At 43.1% G+C, this 23562-nt stretch overlaps 1 protein-coding gene and 1 pseudogene across 1 annotated transcript in view; both read right to left on the bottom strand.

The window, feature by feature from the left end:
• Ttc23l (tetratricopeptide repeat domain 23 like) overlaps positions 1–23562 on the bottom strand; it is a 63431-nt gene that overhangs the window by 25367 nt on the left and 14502 nt on the right. The window contains exons 4-8 of the mRNA XM_032897026.1: positions 20336–20459; positions 12205–12361; positions 10945–11070; positions 7782–7959; positions 5046–5154 (exon numbers count right to left, since the gene is read on the bottom strand). Of these exons, the coding sequence (XP_032752917.1) occupies positions 5046–5154; positions 7782–7959; positions 10945–11070; positions 12205–12361; positions 20336–20459 (694 nt within the window). The remainder of the gene's footprint in view (positions 1–5045; positions 5155–7781; positions 7960–10944; positions 11071–12204; positions 12362–20335; positions 20460–23562) is intronic.
• On the bottom strand, positions 17839–19234 carry LOC116895183 (annotated as a pseudogene).

Raw genomic sequence — 23562 nt, 5'->3', positions numbered from 1 at the left:
AGGTCAGCATGTAGAAGAATGCAAATCAACCCATTTTTATTCCTCTGTACAAAGCTCAAGTCCAACTGGATCAAGGACCTCCACATAAAACCAGATGCACTCAAACTAATAACAGAGAGAGAAGGGAAGAGCCTCGAACACAAGGGCACAGCGGGAAATTTCCTGAAGAGAATATCAATGGCTTATGCTCTAAGATCAAGAATCATAAAAAAGAAAAGAAAAACAAAAAAACAAAAAAAAGAAGGGGATGGGGATTTAGCTCAGTGGTAGAGCGCTTGCCCTGGTAAAGCACAAGGCCCTGGGTTCGGTCCTCAGCTCCGGAAAACAAACAAACAAACAAAGAATCAACAAATGGAACCTCATAAAATTGCAATGCTTCTGTAAGGCAAAGGGCACTGTCATTAGGACCAAACGGCAACCAACAGATTGGGAAAAGATCTTTACCAATCCTACATCCGATAGAGGGCTAATATCCAATATATACAAAGAACTCAAGAGGTTAGACTCCAGTGATCTAAAGAGATAGAATTAAAAAATGGAGTACAGAGCTAAAGAAAGAATTTTCAATGGAGGAATACCAAATATCTCAGAAACTTGAAAAGTAATGTCAGTATCTTTAGTCATCAGGGAAATGCAAATCAAAATAACCCTGAGATTCCACCTCACACCAGTCAGAATGGCTAAGATCAAGAACTCAAGTGACAGCAGATGTTGGTGAGGATGTGGAGAAAGAGGAACACTCCTCCAGTGTTGGTGAGATTTCAAACTGGTACAACCACTCTGGAAATCAGTCTGGCAGTTCCTTTGGACATAGTACTACCTGAGAACCCAGCTATACTATCTTTTGGGTAGATGCTCCAACATATACCAAGGACACATGCTCCACTATGTTCATAGCAGCCTTATTTATAGTAGTCAGAAGCTGGAACGAACCCAGATGTCCTTCAACAGAGGAATGGATACAGAAAATGTGGTACATTTACACAATGGAGTACTACTCAGCTATTAAAAACAATGACTTCGGGGTTGGGGATTTAGCTCAGTGGTAGAGCGCTTGCCTAGGAAGCGCAAGGCCCTGGGTTTGGTCCCCAGCTCCGAAAAAAGGAACAAAAAAAAAATGACTTCATCAAATTCTTAAGCAAATGGATGGAATTAGAAAATATCATCCTGAGTGAGGTAACCCAGTCATAAATGAACACATGGCGTGTACTCACTGATAAGTGGATATTAGCCCAAAAGCTTGGAATACCCAAGATACAATTCAGACCACAAGAAGCTCAAGAAGAAGGAAGACCAGAGCATGGATACTTCAGTCCTTCTTAGAAGGGAGAAGAAAATACTAAAGAGAGGAAATATAGAGACAAAGTGTGAATCAGAGACTGAAGGAAAGGCCATCCAGAGACTGCCCTACCTGGGGATCCAGCCCATACACAGACACCAAACCCAAGATACTATTGTGGATGCCAAGAAGTGCTTGCTAACAGGAGCCTGATATAGTTAGCTGTCTTTTGAGACACTCTACCAGAACCTGACAAATACAGAGGCAGATCCCAATGGAGGAACTAGAGAAAGGACTGAGGTAACTGAGGGGGTTTGCATCCCCATAGGAAGAACAACAATATCAACCAACCAGATACCCCAGAGCTTCCTGGGTCTAAACCACCAACAAGTCCATGGCTCCAGCCACATATATTGCATAGGATGGCCTTGTTGGACATCAATGGGAGGAATGGCCCTTGGTCCTGGGGAGGCTCGATGCCCTAGTATAGGGGAATGCCAGGGCGGGGAGGTGGGAGTGGGTAGATGAGTGGGGGAACACCCTTATAGAAGCAGGGGGAGGTAGGATATGGGGTTTCCAGAGGGGAAACCCTGAAAGGGGATAACATTTGAAATGTAAATAAATAAAATGTCTAATTAAAAAAGACTCAACTATACAATTTTTAAATATTTTAAAGACTTTATTGTACTGGGTTAAATAAGAGTTTCGTGCACATCTATAATGTACTTTGTGCATATCCTTCCCACCCATAAAGCCTCATATGGTGTTCACCTTGATTGTTGTTTATGTGATTTAGAATCACCATGGGAACAAATCTCTGGACAAATCTGTGAGGAATCATTTAGACCAGGCTAACTGCTATGAGAAGGCCTGCTCTAAATATGGCCAGTGTCACTCTGAGGGCTGGGGTCCAGGGTCAATTAAAATAAGGGATGCTGAGCACAGGCCTCCGTCAGCCCCCTGCCTCCTGACTACAGATGCAGCAGACACCAGCTGCCTCTGGGTCTTGCTGCCATGGCCACACATATCCTCTGCTAGGATGGTACACACTTCAAAACTGTGCGCCCACATAAACTCTTCTTCCGGCCTCTTCCGGCAGGTGATTTATCACAGCAATGAGACCTGTAGCTTGTGTCCGGCTCTCTCCCCTCCCCATTGAACCCTGCACCCTCTCCAACCATCCCCTTTGTTTTCTTAGACACTTTTGTTTTTTACTTTTCATGTACTAGTACATATTTTATGAATCTATAAGAGAAAACATAAAATTTGTCTTTCTGATATTGATTTAATTCACAAAATACAATGATCTCCGGTTATATCTACTATTCCGCACATAACTTCATTCTTCTTTATGGCTGAAAACGTTCCATTGTATATGAATTTTGTGTTCTTGTCAATGGACATCTAGACTGCTTCATAGCTTAACTGTTGAATATGGGTATATGAATAGGTCTGGCATAAATACCTGTGTGCAAGTCTCTATTTAATCCCCAGCAGCACGGTTCTTGTCCACATCCTCGTCAGCATTTGCTCTTGTCTGTTTGCCTGTTAAGGTGTTAGATCTTTTTGTAATTAAAATTTTCAATTTCTTTCATTGTATACATGTGCTTAGAAAGTCCCTCCTCAGAGTTTAATTTTAATTCCTTCTATTTCTAGAACCTATACTTATTATAAAGTTTTATCCATCAAAAATTTTATTTGTAATCTAGCTGGAGTTTAATTTACTTAGTTCTAAGGCTTGATGATATACATTTTAAAGCTTTTCTGGTTTTCCTGGGGTTTAAACACAGCCTGCTTTCATGTGACTTCTGATGGAGGTGAAGGAATCTCAATTCAGACTCTGTGTGCACATCTCTGACTGCTACTGGTGTTGAACCTTATTCAATGCCCAATCGGAAGGTAGCTCTCCTCATTGCCATGCAGCCAGCACGCACTGTCATCTGTATTTATCGTTCCAAGATCTGCTTCTCATTTTATTATCTCACTTAGGATTTAGTTGTTTGGGTTTGTCTTTTTTTTTCCAGTTCCCTTTATAGTGTAGATATTAACCCCATACGTTGTAGAGCTAGCAAACATAGGCTGCCTCTTCAATCTTTCCGTTTGCTCTGCAGCGTTTCAATTCGATGAAATCTTGTTTGCCATTTGTTGGTGCTGTTTCCTGAGCGACTGGATCCACACTCCAAAAGTGCTCACAACGCCAATATCCTGAAGTGTTTTCCCTACTTATTCCTTGATCAGTTTGAAAGTTTCGTCTTGTATTAAGGTGTTTGGTGATCAAATTTGGAGTTGGTTTTCTTACAGGATAAGAGATAGGATTGTTTCACATGCTTTTACATGTGCTAATCCAGTTTTTCTAGCACGTTATTTTGAAAAGACTGATTTTTCCCCCAATGTACATTTTTTACATCCTTTTATTTAATATTAAAAATAAGTGTATAGGAGGCTGGCAAGATGGCTTGGGGGCAAAGGAGCTTGCTTCCAAGCCCTGTGAACTGAGTTCAACCCCCAGGTCTCAAACGGTATAAAAAAAGGACTGACTCATGTTGTCCTATGATTTTCACATGTATACCATGGCAGTCACATGTGCAATCATTTATGCAAGCAAGCTATGCACTAGTATGAGCATGCGCGCGTGCGCGCACGCGCGCGCGCGCGCACACACACACACACAGAGGAAATAAATAAATGTTCATTTTTAATTAAAAAATTGAGAAAAACGTAAGTTGTCTCAGAACTGAAGTTTTTCTCATATAAAAGGCTAAGTATTTCACACATTTACAAATATATTATATTTCTTATAATTGCAAATTGTGAAAATCTTTTGTAAGTGGAATGTGTCTATTATCTCGCATGCATAAATCTTAGGAGGAGAAAATTATTAGTTGGAAAACTCTGACTCAGAAAATCTTCAATGAAAATTCAGTGTTGAGAAAAAAATACGAGATTTCAAACTGAAAAATTAAAGATTTTTTTAGTAGCGTAAGAAAACAAAAGGAGAAAAATAATACGCAGACTTGCTCTGCAGTCCTGGCTCTCTTCCTCCCCTGGTCCCCACTGTACAGCAGCAGGGATCACTGCATCAGCAGAAGGGAAAGGCATTTAACATGTCACGTTTTCCACAAATCCCACATTCCTCTGACAGGACAGACCCCACTGTCCTCTCTGGAGCCAAGACAGGACAGAGTTCCTTTAACCACAGACCCCCGTGCCCATTAGGCTGCCCAGGCCACAAGTCATCCCACACCAATTCAGCTGTCTCTCCAGTTCCACCATGCCCCCAACCTTGCTGGACAGAGGAACCTTGCTGGAGGATCCATTAAATACTTAGCTTTCTCTAGAAATCCTGGTACATTATCTTTGAATACAGATCAATAAAATTCTAACTCTGTCATCCTTCTCTCTTGTAAGTCAGAGGGAAGGAGTTAAGGCTGAGCACAGGGAGAGAGGACTCCATGCTACCTCGCTTGACTTATGGGACGCCATGCTTACAGTGTGTGATCTCTAGAACTTAGGTGAATGTGGTGGACATCGTGGGGGAATGCAGGAGACTGTTGGTTCTGGTGCTCAATTAATTCCAGAAGACATTATCAGGTGTATGATCATGTGTAATTACGGAATCTCTTTTGTACAGAATCAGACCAGCTTTATCTTTCTTCCATAGAGTGGCTACGTATAAACTCTTACTTAAATGAAGGTAATTTGTCAGTTTGCTTCTCATACGTCACTGGGAAAAGACGATAAACGCAATGCCACCTCCTCCACCTACCCCTGTGCTGGGATTCTCCGGACATGGCATAAGCTTTTGCTAGTAAAGCACTCGCCTCAGCAGTTTGGGGACTGACTTCAGTAAACGAAGAAACACTGATAGAATAGGCCTGGGGAGAAAAAAAACGACAAGGTCAGTGCCCAGTGACAGTCTGGAAACCATGACAAAGTCAGTACCCAGTGACAGTCTGGAAACCATGACAACAGGCTCAGTGCCCAGTGACAGTCTTTCATTGCCCTTTTCAGCAGCTATCAGACTTGCTAGCTCACTGGAAGCCAACCCAGCTAAACATGGATGAGTGTGGACTCTGAGTTCCAGCTCAGCCACTTCCGACTATGGTTCTTGAAAAGGTAATTTTGCCTTCTTATGCAGATGGAATGTATGTGCCTCTTGGTGGTTAGGGCTCAGGAAACATTAAAGGAGGCACCCTATGTAACTACTGGGCACTATCCATCATGTGGTTAGTTCTACCTAAACCTCAGCCATATTACCTCCACTGCATTTCCCAGAAGAAGAGAGCTGTGATCTTAGCTCAGCATTCCAAGAGTTCAGTGTCAAAGACAGTCCAAAAGATGAGGGGCTAAGAGCTCCAGGCCTGGGGCTGGAGAGATGGCTCAGTGGATAAGAGCACTGACTGCTCTTCCAGAGGTCGTGAGTTCAATTCCCAGCAATCACATGGTGGCTCACAACCATCTCTAATGAGACCTAATGCCCTCCTCTGGTGTGTCTGAAGACAGAGACAGTGTACTCATACATGAAATAAATAAATCCTTGGGGAAAAAAAAAAAGAGCTCCAGGCTACTCAGCTGCTTACCGTGATACAGATGGTCCCTTATCTTCTTCAAATATAGGGAAAAAACATGATGGAAACAGTATTTGTCACAAACAGTTGTTGTAAATGCTAAATTTATTAATATATGTAAAGTGCTTTTGATACCACCTGGCACTCAGTAGCCATTAGTATAAAATAATAATCACTAGTATTGTTCATATTGTGTTTAAATGGCAAGTACTGTCACTTAGAAAGCAGAGTGAGAACAGCTGACCCACAGCTAGCAGCAAAGAAAGAGCCGCCCATGCATAGCAGGTCACCGGCCAAACACATAATTATTTCAAGGTGCCAAAGGGACTGTTCTCACCCCACTGGCCGCAGAGCGACGTGTGCACATGAGCTTTAGCACTGAGCTCCCGGGTCAGAGTCTCTGAGTCCAAGTCTCTGCTTGGCCACTTGGTAGTCATATAACTTTATCAGAATTAGTGCTAACTCTGTGCTTCACTTCTGACCCTTAAAAATGAGATCACATGACAATCCCTACTTTAAAGGTCTTTGCTTGTAGGTTAAAAGAAATATATACTTGGGTGCACATGGTCAAAAACATTCTATAAATTTGAACTCATTTTTTGGTGTTCCTGTAAACATTGATGTTGATTACTTCATTCTGATTTGACCACACTTTGAAGAGATCCTCAGATTCAAAGCTCATGCCTTTCTCCACAGGCAGTGACTCTGGCACCAGGACAGAGTCCTCTAATGCAGCACTTCTCAAACCCTTTCAAGGGGGTTGCATACCAGATATTCTGCATGTTAGATATTTACATTATGATTCATAACGGTAGCTAAATTAGTTAGGAAGTAGCAATGAAACAATTTTACAGTTGGGGGTCACAACAACAAGAGGAACTGTATTAAAGGGTCACAGCATTAGGAAGGATAAGAACCACTGTGCCAATGTTTCTCCCCATTGCCTAGTGTTCACCGTCTTGGGTTGTCTGATTGTTCGCCACATCTCTTCTTTGCTAGCTGGCTTTTCACATAGACTGCAGGGCTGTGTAGCTACTTTTCTGGTGCAGCAAATCCAGCATGTGAGGCTCTCTGAGGCTCCCGGCAACACTATAGCCTTTCATCCAGCAGAGAAAGGTGAATTTCACTAACTCTTTCAAGTGCACTTTAAATGGCGATGCCTTAAATGGTTTTCACAATTGCAAGGTCAACATTTAGGCCTAGGTTTTGGTTTGAGTATTTGTCAGTTAGTTATCTCCAAGTAACATACGCCGTTGTTACCTTAACCTCAGACTTGGAGACAGAACCATCTGCAATGACCTTAAAGGGCAACTGACACATTGTAACAAACTAGCATGGGTTTTCATTTAAAAGAGCCCTGTTGTTTTAAAAAATATTTTATGTATTAGTATTACTATTCTTGTGTGTGTGTGTGTGTGTGTGTGTGTGTGTGTGTGTGTGTGTGTGTGCAAATCTACATGTACAGACAGATACATGTGGAGGCCAGAGGGCTACTTTGTGGAACCTATTGTCCCATTCTGCTTTCAAATGGGTTCCAGGGATTAAACTTTGGTCACCAGACTTACATGGCAACCCCCCGAGCTGTCTCAGCAGTCTACTCTTTTGTCTTCTCTGAGGCCAGCTCCTACATGTCTCCCCCTTGGGGTAGACTTAAGCTTGATTTCCTCCCAGCACTAGCCAAGACAACAGGTCCAGGACGGGCTGTGTATCTCCTGCTCATCTCACAGTACATATATGTTCACTGGAGTCAGGGATCCCTGCTCAGGTTTTTAGGTTTGAGGCTGTTGTATGGGACTGGAGAAGACTTGAGGCTAATGTGAAACCGATTCTGCCCCTCAAGATGTTAGGGTTCATATAAGGACCCAACCTTAATCCCTTGTTATGACAAGCAACAGGGCCCAGGCCAAACAGAACCACCCAGGCGAAGAACCAACCTGCTGCAGATACTGGATGGCCTGTTCGTGGTTCTTCCTCAGCTGCTCAATCTGAGCAATTTCTTCATACAAACTGATCAGATCTGATGTGTCATGACCCTTGGCCAGGATAACACCGCAAATTGCCTTCTCAAAGTAGGCCAGGGCCAGGTGCATCCTGTGCATAGCCAAGGAGGCTCTACAAGACAAAAACGAAGGTGGGAAGTCACACAGAGGTCACTCACTCTGCAGACACACATGGAATTAATTCCAGGAAGTAAAGAATTTGTCTTCATAGACCAATCAACTGGACAATTGGCTCAAAACCCACCCTTGCTGTGAATAAACTCCCATTATCCTGAATTTTGCCCACAAGATCCCACAGACTACCACCACTTGCTTAACCCACAGATATGTTTTATTCTTGTATAATTTTTATAAAAATATGAATGGAAAATGTCACTCGGAAATTCCTAAGGTGGGATAATTTGCCCATAAGCACAGACTGTGGATCTTGTAATGTTAATAACAGTCTTCAGTGAAGGTACATGAAGACCAGCCCCAGGGACAAAGCTTGTGCCGGATAGGGTGCATCTATGTGAGTCTGACAATCTGAACATATCTTACTCATGTGATCGGTTTACATGGGAGACTCATAACTGGCATAAGTAGCAGTTATACATGTCAGGCTGTGACTAAGGAATTAGAAGCTGTGCACAAGCGTGCCACATACCTCTTCTGGCTCACAAATGGACCATTTTTTCACTTTTCTTCAGGTCAGTCTGAAGCTTCTCTCTAGGGCTTATCTTGGACTGCAAAATTAGGCCCCAATAGTGGCTTCTCCAGAATTGTCTTTTATTACCCATCTGTTCTCTTTATCACAACAGAAGACACTAAGACCCTGTAATATTCAGTCTGAGACTACCTATCAGCAGAAAAGGTTTCTGAAGAGTTCCAGAGAACACAGCCTAGGTTAGGAACTGGAGAGCTAAGACTGGAGAAGGCAGGAGGTTCTGAAAGCTGCTACTGCAAGACCTTCAAGCCTGGGTCACGAAGGAGAGCTAGAGAACCATCAATGCTTTAAGGCTGAGGTTCCTGGCTCCTGAGACTCAGGAAAAGAACTACCATGTATTGAAGGTTGATGGGATTCCAAATCTAGAGCAATATGATTCTGCCAGAGCAACTAGACCTACCAACAACTGGCTTCTAAAACCATGAAGCTAGCTGTTAGAGCTTAAAGCCTTTGGGTTTGTAAACCTCCCAAACTCTTGGCTAAAAATGATGGCCCATGCCTGTATTTCTAGCACTCTTAAGGCAGAAGCAGGAGGATTATTATAAACTTGATGGCAGCCTGAGCAACAGAGTTAGATCTTGTTCCAGTAAAAAAAAAGAACTCAGGGTTGCATATTTGTGATTTGCCACCTAAAGAGAGCAAGAGGCCCATGAGCCAGCCATTTCAGAAAGACTTGTCTTCTCCTGAACATGAGAGTGAGTGACAAAGGGCACTGGCAGGCTGTCTGACCATTCCTCGTCACAATCATCTCTTCTATCAAGCAGAAAAGTATTCTTTTTGACCAAAGGCGTTTCTCTTGTTCTTCAGACATCAAGCTTGGCTCCCACCAAGAGCCTTGAAAGAGATGTTAGGAAGTTGTTTGGTCCGAATGACCTTGCCTTATTGTCTCTACCCTTCAATAGGGAAAGGCACCACTAGATATTGTCTTTACTATAATTTGATCCATAAGAGCAAGGATAATAATAATAATAATAATAATAATAATAATAATAATGTTATGGATTCAGATGCTTCAGCGATAAGCCAAGCTCTTCAACTTGTTCTATCACCTCAGTTAATATTTCTGTACCTTATTTTCCTATCTGTAAAATAAAAATATTAAGAATGCCTGTTCTGATAGGTTGTAACAACTGAATGAAATACGGGCTTCAGAGCACTCAGAACAGGGTGTGGTATGTGTTAAAAGCCTAGGAGGCATTCTCACAGTAGGTACACAAACAGATACTCAAAGATTGAGCTGTGAATAAGCAAAGCAAACACTAGGATTGACTGTGAAGAGGAAACAGTTTTGTTTCCCACAGGGCAGGCACCTTTGAGTGCTGTCCTCCATGACAGCAGGAGACATTCACCAGATTCTAACTATGGCCCACCCTATGGACTTGTGTTTACAGGAGGCAGATGGGACGCCTGGGTTTCATTTACTTACCATTCGGTCATCTGTCCTACCGTGCCAAGTACTTATAGTTTTTGGAAAGAGATTTCTTTCAAGGATGTGAGGATATTTGAAAAATCTGGGGAACAGTAAACTCTCCTTATTCTTTTCCCTGATAATCTGATGGGCCCACTTTCCTCTCTAAATACTCGATTCTCAGAGGATCCTTAACTCAAAACAGTTTTAAGTCTTGTTCTGGCTTGAACAAGTCCCATGGGCTTTGTTTCTACACAGAACACAGCTTTCTTCAAAATATGTGTGCCTGTATATTGCTCTGATAGTCTCCAATTAAATGTCCTAAGTGTTCATTTCTTATCTGTTAAGATGCCACATTGGATGATAAAAGAGGCCACTGAGAAAAGTAATCAATCCCAATGTAGTGTGTGTGTGTGTGTGTGTGTGTGTGTGTGTGTGTGTGTGTTCAGATCACAGATTTAATATGTACAAGTTACCTTAAACCAATGATTCTCAGCTTCCTTAATGCTGCAACCCTTTACTATAGTTCCTCATGTCGTGGTGACCTCTAGCCATAAAATTACCTCACTGCCACTTCATAACTGTAATACTGTTTCTCTTATTAATTGTAATGTATATATCTGACATGTAGGTGGAAAAACACTGCCTTATACCAACTGCTTAGCCAGTTTGGTCTCTTGCTGTTCCTCTGAGGAAACCACTATTACAGTTGAACGGAAACTGTCTAAGTTACCTGGATCTAACACTAAGGCTAAACCTAGAATGAATGGGTAAAAAAGAATCTATGAGAAAAAGATAACTTTAAAATCAAGTCCCACTCCCAGGAAGCTTTTTCTTGATAAATGTGACCTCTTTTATTATTCAGTTGACCTCTGGGCTTTTTTGGTCTGAATATATGCCCCGCCCCTTTTATCGGGCCACAGAACAGAAAGAACCCCAGATCTCATTCAGGAAAGTTTCTGTTTCTTCATGGTTGATCTTACCTGCCCAAAGCAATGGTTAGGTCTTTATCCGAGACTTGGATTTCATAAATGCTGCCGTTGTTTAATTCTTTCAGTTCCTTCATATTTCTCTGTGCTTTCTGCAGGTGGATGTAGGCCTGTTTGCCAGTGAAGCAGTCAAGGGTACACTAACTGCTCTTATATAGAGATAGCAACCTATAAGCTAACAAAAGGGGCCCCTGGGAAGACAAATCACTCTTTGCAAATGGGCATTTCACTGCATTCTCTCATCTCCGTGTGTATGTCATCAAGAAGGGAGAATTCTCTGGAAAGGAACAAGGCCTGCGTTTCCTATGGTGGCTGCCTGAATCCAGGTCTGGAGTGGTGAGTGTCTGCAGGAATGAACAGAAACTAAATTCTACTAGATTTCCTTTAGCAACATCAACTGCCAGACAACAGTTATTCATTTTAACCAAATTGTTTCATAATAGTGGGAAAAGAGAGGCAAGGGACTTTTTGGGTCATTTAGAAAAACCCAAGAAAAGCAGGTTTGGGGCCAGAGGCAAATAACAGGGAAGAAAATCCCCTTAATTCCCAAACATCCTTCCATTTCCCGAATTTCAGCCTCTCCCCGCTAAGGGTGTTAACAGCGGAAGACCACGTCTAGCAAGCTGACCGCAGAACGGATAGAGAGGTGGGTGTGTAGATGGGGGCTGCTGAGCTCGGAATGCTCCAGATTACTCAGGAACTGTACGTCTCTTACCACCTTCTAAGTGGGGAGAATACACACAAAGACCAAACCCACAAGTTTCTTGAGATAGACAATGATATCATGTCTCTCTGTGGTGTCCTGAAAGGTCTGCATGACACGAGCTTGGACACTAGTGTGACTGTTGGGAGAGAATAGAACCTGCATGAGGTGGTGGGTCTGGTCATGGGCAGAAGGTTTTGATCACTACAGTGGGAGTCCAGCGCCTTCCCCTTTCTTTTTTTATATGTATGGGTGCTCTGTCTGCATGTACGCCTGAGTGCCAGCAGGGGCCATCAGATCCTTTTATGGAAAGTTGTGAGCCACCATGTGGCTGTTGGGAATTGAACTCAGGGCCTTTGGAAGAACAGCCAGTGTTCTTAACCCCTGAGCCATCTCTCCAGCATCTTCTGTGTTCCTCATCGTTTCCCTGGCTATGGGGTAAGTGGTTCAGCTTCAGTACTCGCTCCTGCCATGATGCTCTCTGCTACAGACCCATCTGGCATGTGGTCTGTAACCTTGATCACCAGATCCACTTGAGAAAGAAAGGATATTGGTTTTGTAGGAGCCAGGCTATCCCCAGAGTATAATAGAGTATGACCAGAGTTTCCAGAATTTCCTTTTTCTCCTTGTCTGAGGTCGTGTTTCGCTTCCAGGTCAGCAGTGTGTTCCTGGCTGACTCGGCATGTTTCTTGGCCTGAGCTGGGAGGCCTGAGGAAGTTAGAGAGGGAATATCAAGGGGAAAAAAAAAGACATTACATAAGGCATGTTCCAGTCAAAGGCACTCCTGAAAGAGAAGAAGGTGGGCAGTGTGGGTGTCAGGTATTTGGAGTATGTAGACAGAACAGTTCCCTGGGTCTAACCTAGGCCTAGTAAACCGGATTCTCTAGCAGAGGTCCAGGAGACTCGAACTCCGTGAATGATCTTATGCAGCTTTCCCGGGATTGATCTTTGGATCCCAGTTTGAAAATCACTAAGGTCCGGGGATGGGAGCTGAGTAACTCCTTCACAGTTCTGCTGAAAATGCCATGTGACCTTTTCAACTCGCAAAGCTTCTCCAACCTCCACACGGCAAATGACACTCATCATGAAAGCTGCCCTTACCAAGCACATGGAGACACGCACACAGGGCTAGTTTTCAAGCTTTCTGGAAAACACATTCTATAAATACAAGGCTTTAGGAGTGTAATCACTTCCATCTGAGATTTCTTTTTGTCCAACCCAAAATGAAGTTGGCCATGCTAATTGATCACAAACACACACAAGAATCCAATTTCCAAGTGCAGTAGGGCCCCTCACTAGGGAGACACAAGGAATGCCAAACCCCAGCTAGACAGAACTGGCGGGGAGCAGCTCTTGTTTTCTAAGGAAAATTGTCTTCCTAAGAGTTTTCCTAAGCTATTCGTGCACTCAACGGAGGTAAACGGTAGACTGGAGAACACAGGCTACTGGACTACTGCCTCATCATCAACCCTAATTCCCATCTTTCCTGTTTCCTAATGGGAAAAGGAGAAGGCCATTCTGAAAACAAGGAGCTATGCTCACTTTACCCTGTCTCTGCAGGCATCCAAGGCCGGTAAACATCCTCATTCCTGCCAAGTAGGCCTCTCATTCCCCTAATCCTCTCTTCATACCACTGGCTCAGGCCTACAAACTTGCTCTGCCTTTGGCCTTGGAGCATAGTGTCACAGCATGGGTTCCACTCAGTTTTCAACAAGGGTACTTGGAAAGGACTGGTCTTTGGTGCCCACAGCCCTCAGACTTCTAATGTGCAAGACCTCCTTAGTGCACTATAAGGAAAGGAGCTCCCTGGACCGGCTCTACAACTCTAATCTCCGCCTTCAATCACAATGCTTGCTTAACCTTTCCCTTTACCTGCCCTCCTAAGGTTAGGAACAGCACCGTCCTTAGTCCTCTACATAAAGGAGGTAAAATTCAGAGTGCCTGCAGGAGCCTGAGTCAGTGATTACAGGGAAGTGTAGAACAGCAAAGTGGATTCAAAGTTGTCCACTGAACATCTTAGTATTTTGTTTTGCTGTGGGCAGATATTTTCTAATGTCCCCCCGACCCCTCTCTGGATTTTTGAGACAGCATTTCTCCATATAGCCCTATTGTCCTGACTTGCTCTGTAGATCAGGCTTTGAATTCAGGGGTCTACCTGCCTCTGCCTCTTCGTGCTGGGATTAAAGGTGTATGTCACAATGCCCGGCCTCTGATGTCTCTTAATATGATGCAGGCCAGAGGAAATCTGCTCAGAGTGACCCAGTCTTTTGAGGTCACTATAGTCACTCAAAAGCAGTTACCTTTGGTCATCTTTTATGTTTAAGAAGTTATTATCGAACCAGAGACCTATGTCAAGGGTTAGACTTCTTAGAAATAAGTCCTGACGGCCATGTACATGTGGCCTTGAACAAACGATTTAGTTTACCTTTGCCTCAAGATTTATCTTCCTAAAAGATGCTACCGAAAACATCTTCCATTTTGACCTCAAGGATAAATTTAATCCATGAGAAAGGATTCTGTGGTACTGGGATTGAGTCTCTTAGCGAGTCATTTATTGCATCTGTCTTAAGTTTGATTATTTTTCATGGTCGTGCCTATAGACTCTCTTAAGTGCGAGCTCATTTTAAGCCACAGTTATGCTTCCTGCAGGTCTAGATCATCTGCAGGAGGATCTGTTTGTTTGTCTGTCTGTTTGCCTTGATTTAAATCATTCTCTGGTGGCTGTACCAGGTTTTTTTCTAATGAGAGAAAACAGGTCTCATGACTGTTACTCTTTCTGGTTTTGTAGCACTTAAAACGGAGCTATGAATACCTGGACAGCTCCCAATCACAACAAACTTACTCATTAATTTATTGTCCTGTTAATAATAAGCAAAACAGCAGGAAATGGCCCGTCCACATACCATATGCTCCTTCCTGTGCACTTGGAAACAGCTCATCATCAGGGGCATTTGGAAACAGTTCTACTTCTGGCATCCTTAACTTTAACTCAAGCAACAGCCACCTACACATTCTGCTTTAAGCAGGCTTCAGGCTCCCCTACGAACCCCATCCAATCCATTAGTCATAGACTGACTGAACAGGGTTTCACTATGTAGCCCAGGATGGCTTTGGTCTAATGATCCCCTTGCCTCATTCTCCCTAGTGGAGACTGCTGTTATGTGTGAGCACGCCCAGCTACCCCATCCTTTTTTCTTTTTTTCCGGAGCTGGGGACCGAACCCAGGGCCTTGCACTTGCTAGGCAAGCGCTTTACCGCTGAGCCAAATCCCCAACCCCCAGCTACCCATCTTTAAAAAGCCTTTCTGTGGTGGTTTAAATGTGAATGGTCCCACAACAGGCTCATATATTTGAATGCTTGGCCACCAGGGAGTGGGGCATGACTTGAGAGGAATTAAGAGGGATGGCCTTGTGGGAGGAACAGTGGCCATGTTGTGTCACTGGGGTGGAGCTTTGGGTTTTCAAATGCCCAAGCCAGCCCCAGTGTCTCTTCCTTCTTATGGCTTGTGGATCTAGAGGTAGACTCTCAGCTACTTCTCTAGCAACAAGCCTGCCTACACATCACCGTGCTCTCCTCTAAATGACAAAAGATGGAATCTCTGAAACGGTAAGCAAGCCCCAATCCAGTACTGTTTTTTCTTTGTTTTGTTTTCTGTTTTGTTTTGTTTTTTTTTTTAATAAGAGTTGCTATGGCCAGGTATCTCTTCAAAGATCACTGAATAAGATACTTCCAACATTCTTTCCCAACTTGCTCCCTCCTCTCTACCTAAAATATTAGTTTCTCTTTCTTTTACAAAACAAGATGTCTTCTTTCCTCCCCTTCCTCTCCCTTCCCCTCCTGACATTTTTAGCTATCCCTCCTCTCTCCCTTTATCTCTTTCATTATACAGTGTATATAGCATGTAGTTCAGCTAAGTAGAGTGGCACATGCCTGTCATTTCAGCACCCAGAAAGCTTAGACAGGAGGATTATGGGTTTGAGGCTAGCCTGGTCTACAAAATGAAGCACTGTCTCAAAACCAATCAAACTAAACCAACACTAGCGAGTGTACAGTGAACCTCTGGTCCCTGTTCCTTGAACTTATCTCTGGGAATCTGTCTTTTGTTGCAACTTCTGTGGGCAACCATTCTCAAGTTTCTAAAGTCCTAACAAATGCATCAAATCAGAGTTCTTTAGTCCCCCACCTTGCTGCAGCTTTGGGTACCCTTATTTACTGGATCTGTCTAACCAATTCTTGCTAAGTCTTTCCCAAGGCTCCTTGTCCCGATTCATTAACATGTTCACTTTCAAGTCTCCAGATTGTCCTCTTCTCTTTGCATCTCAGTAACTTTCTGAATTCCTGTAATTACAACCATTCAACACTTACAACCTCCATATCTCTCAGTTAGCCTTAGTCTCAAATTGTCCTGATGCTTATGATTTTCCTTCGTGATCCCCAATTTCTAACACCAAATAAGAAGGTAGTAGGTTTCCCCATTTCAATTCAAAATCAACACACCAAAGCCTGGACCCAGCCAGGACTGGTACTGCATGCCGTCAATCCCAGCAGCAAGAGGCAGACAGATCGCTGTGAGTCTAAGGCCAGTCAGAGCTATACAGTGAGACCCTATCTCAGAAACAAACGAACAATAACAAAAATCCCTTCTACCTGATAATTCCAGTCTTCCTTCCTTCATGACCTATTCATCAATGAAAATTGCATCTTTGGGATCAAGGTCACCTTTGGGAATTCACCTTTTCTTTTGCTGTGTGTAGGGAGACAGGGTATTATGCAACCCAGGCTAGCCTTGAACTTTGGCTTCTAGGTGTGCTCCTCCTTCTTCGTCAGCTTCATGGCTGCTGTGGGTTACAAGCACTTGTGGCTGTGCCCTCATGTGCAGCAATCATTTTAGGATAGATTATTATTTCTATGGCCCGCAATTGCAGCAATCATTTTAGGATAGATTATTATTCCTATGACTATAAAGCAAAAGCCAAGCTAGCACTTGGAGGATGGAGACAGAAGGACCAGGAGTTCAACATCATCCTCAACTACAGAGTGAGGTAGAGGCCAGCCCAGGCTACATACTACATCTTTTTTAAAAAATGTATATGAAATGGCCACCCTGAGGACTCGTTTCCAACCTGATTTACTGTCATCACAAACATGCTCTATTGTATTTTTTTCTTTTCTTTCTTGAATACTTTGTTTACCCCCCTCTTTATGCAGAAAGAACTGAATCCTAATTGTGCACTTCAGTGTGATTCCCGTTTCCCTACAGATGCCTTTAGATATTTCCCTGGTTGTATACAGAGGTCCCTCGTGCTCTTTAACCAATCATACTCCCTTTGTGTTTGCACTCCTGTTCTCCATTGACAAATTCTTTGTTGTTTATCACATTTCCTGCCATAAGCAGTCTTCAAAAATAGCCTTATCTCTATGTCGTTCTAAGAGGGCACTTGGAAAAGATTTCTGGGAGTGGGACTTGATTCTAAAATTATCTTTTTCTCATGGATTCCTGAATCCTTACTTTTTCTGTCCATTCATTCTAGGTTTAGCCTTAGTATTAGATCCAGATAACTTAGTTTCCATTCAACTATCAGTGCGGGATGAGTTTTGTTAAAGGGATGCTGAGATATTTTCATCAGCTTGCAGCAACCATCCTATATCAGCACAAAGTTCTCGGCCCATGTTTAAGCACCATGCTTTTCTATCTGCCCAGCACATTCTCCATTCCAAGTTCATCCTCCTGCTCCATATCATGCGTAGATAGATAATTTCCCAGCTATCTAAACAGATGCTGCTCATTGCTTTGCTAAGCCTTCAACTCTGCCCAGGTCTTTCACTAGAATGTTGCCTCCCACAACATGTTTTCTTCTGCCAACCACACCCTATTCATTTCCAATATGCTTTCTTTTGTTCTGTTGTTTTTTAAGGTGTTTTTAACAGTTTATGTTGAAGATGTTTTTAGGAACAAAGTCAAAAGACAATCTGAGCAAAAAAAATTTGCCCGGATGATACTCATTAAATAAGTATGGTGATTAGATCAGACAGTGATCTGCTCTCTTCTGCAACTCCAGAAGTGGGTTCTGTGGTCCTGAAGCTTCTTAGACTTCCAGAGTGGGGAGGCAATCATGGCAACGAAAGCTGCCTCGTAATCATAAAATCTACAGTAGCAACCAAATGTTTCTTTCCTTCCCAAGAGATCAATTTTGATCTTTAAACTGTGCCTTGTTTTTTTAAAGATAAGATGCTGCAAACTCGATGGGATTTGGTCTTTCCTTTGCAAGCACAGCAAGTCCCTGTAGTAAGATAGGTACAACTATCTGGTCCAGGTGGGGAAGGACTGTAGATCCACCTTCTGTTTCTATGACTTTTCTGTGTTAATCGCCTCAGTCTCGACTATTCTTTCAATGCTGTCTCTGAGGCCATCCTCAGAGTGAAGGTTTCCTGCAACCTGTGTCTGTCCCTCCCGCATCTGCTCTGACTCCGTGGTGGACTCTGCAAACTGCAATCAACCGGATACCAGTCTTGCACAACAAGAAGACCTATATGTTTTCTTGAAAGCATGGGTGCCACACACGCACGCACGTGCGCACAACATCTACTATTTGCTGCCTCAGCCAGGAATGACTTTATTCAACCTTTCCAAGGGCTTTTCTTTAGATCACCCTGATCTTACATGCCTGCAATCATAGGTCTCTGGGTGGCTTCACCTCAGAGTGTAGACCCATTCTATTCTCAGTGTGCTCTTCCTGGTATTTCTTTTGTATGTATAAATTTCTCACAGAATATTTAACAATGGGCTGTTCATTGAGAGATTTTGGTGTCGACATGCACATTCCAATGCAGGAATGTACACAGAGGAAAATGAAGAAAGTGGGTCTGATCTCTGTGAAACTTGCACATGTGCAGCCAGGTCTGAACACACTTGTGGATGCTCCCTCCTTCCCTGCAGCAGGCTGTTCATACAGTCTGTCCATCTGTCCATTTTAACAGTATACAGGATTAATAGCAACAGAAGTATCCGAGATGGTCCTTTATCCCTTTCAAAGGTCTATAACATTGAAAGATTTGTTGTTCTAGTGCAAGGGCCAAACGCTAGGAAAAGCTTAAAGAGAGACTAAAGACTACAGCTGAAATCTGAGATATGGGCCTACTCCCAAAGAAAGGTCATAATTAGTGTATTCTAGAAAAACTCTTGGTTCAGTGCCAGGAACTCAGGTTTCAAGTCTAGGTGCTTCTTTGTAACTAGAAAATTCTACCATCTAGAGAAACACAAACAAAACCCTTCATAGAATTTTCATTCTTCTAAGTTTTTTTATCTCAGATGTAGTTTTCCACTCATGTATCAGGGTGAACCGTGAATTTCAGAGAAAAGGCTGTCAAAACCATGTTTTGTGAGATCACCCCCTTACTTATTTAGACTCAGCTCTGAATGGAACTGGAAAGATAAAACTCAAAGTCAACGTGTGATTGACAATGCAAACAGACATGGGGCACACTTCTTGAGTAGCCCGGCCATGAATATTTTCCACTCACACCATAAGAAACAGCCTCTGGCATTATTCTAAGATCAGACAACTCATCCTTCCCCTTCATACCGGATGTCTCCTCAAGTCTGAATTCTAGTCAGATAGTCTGTTGGGTAGTGACTATGAATCTGGGCTTTCCCATGGCCCAGACAGAGCTTTTATCCATAACAGTGACCCAACTTCCAACTCTACTGGGTCCCCAGCCTTGACCTTATTTGACCACTGACTACCAAACTGCCCCTACCAAGACAGACCACACTTCCTGTGCAAACCCTGTGTCCTTCCAGGACACAGCCCTTCCATTTTGTTTTCTGCCTCCTCTCCTGCTGCCCATTCCTAACACCCTTGCTTTCTGCTCTCATGTCCTCTGCCCTCTTTCCTGATCCAGCTTGTCTAATCCGATGGCTTCCATTGCTACTTTCAACTGCTCACCCCAACTCATCTTCTAGCTGCAGACCTACTTTTCAGTGGCCAACTATCCTAGTTTGCTTTCCACTGGTGGCTAAACATCATAACCAGAAGCACATGGGGAGGAAAGTTTTATTCAGCTTTCAGTAAGGGCTCTGACCCTTCAGGTCTGAAGAGAGCATACAACGTTCTGAAAATGGAGTTTCATATAGAATGTCCACTTCCCAGTTCCCACTTGCCCTTGTTTCAGAAGTGCCTCAACCCATTGAAGATATTTATTGAGCTCTTACTAAAAAGTTCTGAACTCAGAACTTTTACTTAGGTTCCAGTTTCAGCAAACAGATTCCAACTGGCAACCCGTACCAGAGCAGGGTATCCGTATAGGGTTTTCCTGTGTAGTCATGGCTGTCCTAGAACTCACTCTGTGGACCACCAGAGGTAGTCCAGGTGACCTCAGAGATCTGTTGGCCTCTAACAGATTAAAGGCATATACTATCACCACCTGGTGGTCTTCAAGTGATTTATGAGGACTAAAAAAAGACTACCTTGGCACACAGTGAACATTCAATAACTTGTCATCATCATCCTCTTTATCACTAAGGTACACGATCTCCTTTGCCCATGGTCTCCCCACTTTCTCTTTATAAGGTGTGGTGTGAAGTTATGAGGGGGTCCCCCCAGTCATCCTAGACCCCCAGGGGATGGCTAAGTTTGGTCTCATAGGCTGGCCCGTCAAAATCTGGCTGGGGAAACCAAGTACCTCTCAGTGTCAGGTAACCATAAGCCAGATTGGCTAAAGCCTGTGCACATTTCCAGTGTTCTTTCCCAAAAACAATCTGAGAGAGGATGAAACACCGAATCAGCTCCTTGTTTGCTTTGGTACTCTGCAAAGAGGGGAAAGGTGTTTTAGGGAATGGAAGACAGGCTGGGGCCCACTAGAGGGTAGGATGGCACTGGCATGGTATTCTTGTCCTCTCTCATCACACTGAGTCTGCTTGGCCTCACCTTCTCTGTATATCCTGAAACCAAGTTCTTCTCATTTCCACTTTGAGTCTCTCAACCACCCCTGTCTTTCATGTGACTCAACAGTTCACTCTCCTAACTACTGCCACATTGGTCCTCCATGTTCTTCCAATAGCCAGAGAGCTTCCTTTAGCACTTCGTCATGGAAGACTTTCATTACGATTAGAGAGTGAGGCACATGTCTTCCTCAGTTTCCTGTATCTTGTACTGTGAGTCCTATGAAAGCCTAGACTCCTTCCTTTATACCCTTACCTTCTATTACACTGAAGAAAGTCTTTATTATTTCATCTATTAATATGTCTAAAAGATGTGAGATTAGAAACAACTATAAAATCATTTCACCAAATGTTAGCAGTGATTTCTTAATATCAAATAGTGTCATAAACCTAATATTTTGACGTTTTTGAGGATTTGTTTTTATTGTTGTTTGGTATTTCAGACAGTTTTGCTATATAGCTCAGGCTGATCTTAAAGTTCTGATTCTCCTCCTCCTTCCTAAGTGGTGAGTGCTACCATGCCCTTATCTTAAAAAAAAAGTACAACTACTTTATAAGCATGGCATGATTGTCTATCAGAAGGTAATGCTTGCTTGTCTTGTTTCCTGACTGCTAGCACACATGCATAGTTCCATTCATAACAGAGTACAACTAATAATTTCCTCATTCTCCGCTGCTCCCTCATGTTAGCTAGGATACTTCTCTGGTGAGATGGCTGAGTAGTATGGGCACTGGCTGCCTAAGACGGCAAGCCTAGTGATCTAAGGTTCGATCTGTGGATCTCATGTAAGAGTGGAAAGAGGACCCCTGTTTCTACAATATTCTTCTCTGCTCTCTAGATGTGTACCATGATTCACACCACACACACACACACACACACACACACACACACACACACACACACACCAATAAAAATAAAACAAATTTCCCCCACCTAATTTCTGGCTACCCCATAGAGCAGTTTGTGGTGGAAAGGCAGGACACATGATCATTCTTTCTCTTTGTCTACCAACTTTCAGAATAAGTTCATTTGTTAGCATCCTCCAAGTGATCAAGTACTTTACTATAATTATTATAGGATTAAATGCTTTTGAACATTCTATGTGGTAGCATAATCTTTTAAAAGTATAATTAGATTATGTGACTGTCCTGTATAAATTATTCTTCGTATTTTAAATTAAATCCAAAACGATTACCATGGCCTGCACAGCTCTGCTTGGATGACCTACACTAATCTTATGACTGTGCGCTAACTTGTTTATTTCTCACCTTTCTTCTGCTACATGCGCACTGTCCAGATGAATCCTGAATGGGGCAGAATAATTTCCGCTGTAGGATGCCTGCTTGTGATGCCTTTTTGAGTACTTTGATCTCTCTCTTTACTTTTGCTTTGCTCTCCTCACAGGCTATCCTTGTCTACTGTTCTAAAAGAGCCACTCACCAATCCTTGTCTGTCTTATTTTCATCCACAGTACCCCCATATGATATTGCATCTGGTTTGTTTACTATCCACCTCCCCAAACAGACTATAACTTCCATAAGAAGTTTAGTCCAGTTGGACTTGGTTATTCACACCTTTAATCTCAGCATTTGGGATGCAGAGGCAGAGGCAGAGGCAGAGGCAGAGGCAGAGGCAGAGGCAGAGGCAGAGGCAGAGGCAGAGGCAGAGGCAGAGGCAGAGGCAGAGGCAGAGGCAGAGGCAGAGGCAGAGGCAGAGGCAGGAGGCAGAGGCAGAGGCAGGCAGGAGGCAGAGGCAGAGGCAGAGGCAGCTACATCTCTACGAGTTAAGGGTCAGCCTGGTCTGCATAGTAAGTTCCAAGACAGCCAGAGCTGTACAGTGAGACCCTGTCTGAGAAAGAGAGTGAGGGAGGAGGAGGAGGAGGAGGAGGAGGAGGGGAGGAGGAGGAGGAGGAGGAGGAGGAGGAGGAGGAGAGAGAGAGAGAATGAGATGAGAAAGAGAATGAGAGATAATGAGAGAGAGAAAGAATGAGAGAGAGAGAGAGAGAGAGAGAGAGAGAGAGAGAGAGAGATATTACCCTTCATAGTCACTGTTTAAAGTCTGTGCACCAAGGATGTGTGTTCAGCATCCAATGAGTGGATCGTCTTTTGGAATAAGGATAGAGTAAGGCAAAGAGCTGAGCAGACAGCTCTAGAAATGATGAAATGCATATGTTGCCATCATTTTAGTGACTTCACATAGTCATTCACTGGCTACTGTGGTCAACAAATCCAGAAATCAGTTTCCAGGTGGAATGGAATACCACTTTAAAGGATCAAGAGCTGGAGTTCTAGCACTATTGTGATGTTCTCTGGCTATGTGATGCTTTGGGGGTACTCACTGAGATCCCAGTTTCCTTTCCTGAAATTTGGGAGCCTATCTATCTAAAAGAGTTATTGTAAGAAAATAACTAGGTCATGTCCACATGATCCAAATTTGTTAAAAGTGATCTAATTATATTCCACTTAAAATACTGTAACACTTCATATGGGTCCACAGACTGCCTCCTCCTGGCTCCCACATTTTCTTCTTTACCCAGGTACTTCATCTGCATCTAAGGATGCAAGCCACAGGCAAGGGGCATTTCCCAATACTTCAGAAAAATGCAGTCAGCATTCATTATGTCAGAGTTCATTATGTGCTAGCCTTAGCAAACATTAAGTTCTATTTTCAGTAGAAAACAAAATACCAGAACTCCCAGAAGCTCTGATTTAGACTGGCTGGCCCTTAACAGTATGAATTTACACCATACACTCCTTGCCCCAGGGAAGAAGACACAACTAGTGTGTGCTTTAGAAGCCACACCTCCACGGTGGCTTATGGCAGTATCTTGTCCTTCAGCACTGTGACATATAACTCCTACGATATAAATATTTCCATTATCTAAACTGGCTAAGGATTTTCCAACTGGGAAGAGCTGCTCTCAGTTGGGGACTGCTCAGAACAGAATGGCCTCTTGTGCATGTCTGT

Source organism: Rattus rattus, chromosome 3 (genome assembly GCF_011064425.1).
Source record: "Rattus rattus isolate New Zealand chromosome 3, Rrattus_CSIRO_v1, whole genome shotgun sequence".
NCBI classification, from domain to species: Eukaryota; Metazoa; Chordata; class Mammalia; order Rodentia; family Muridae; genus Rattus; species Rattus rattus.
This window is presented reverse-complemented; position numbering and strand designations above follow the sequence as displayed.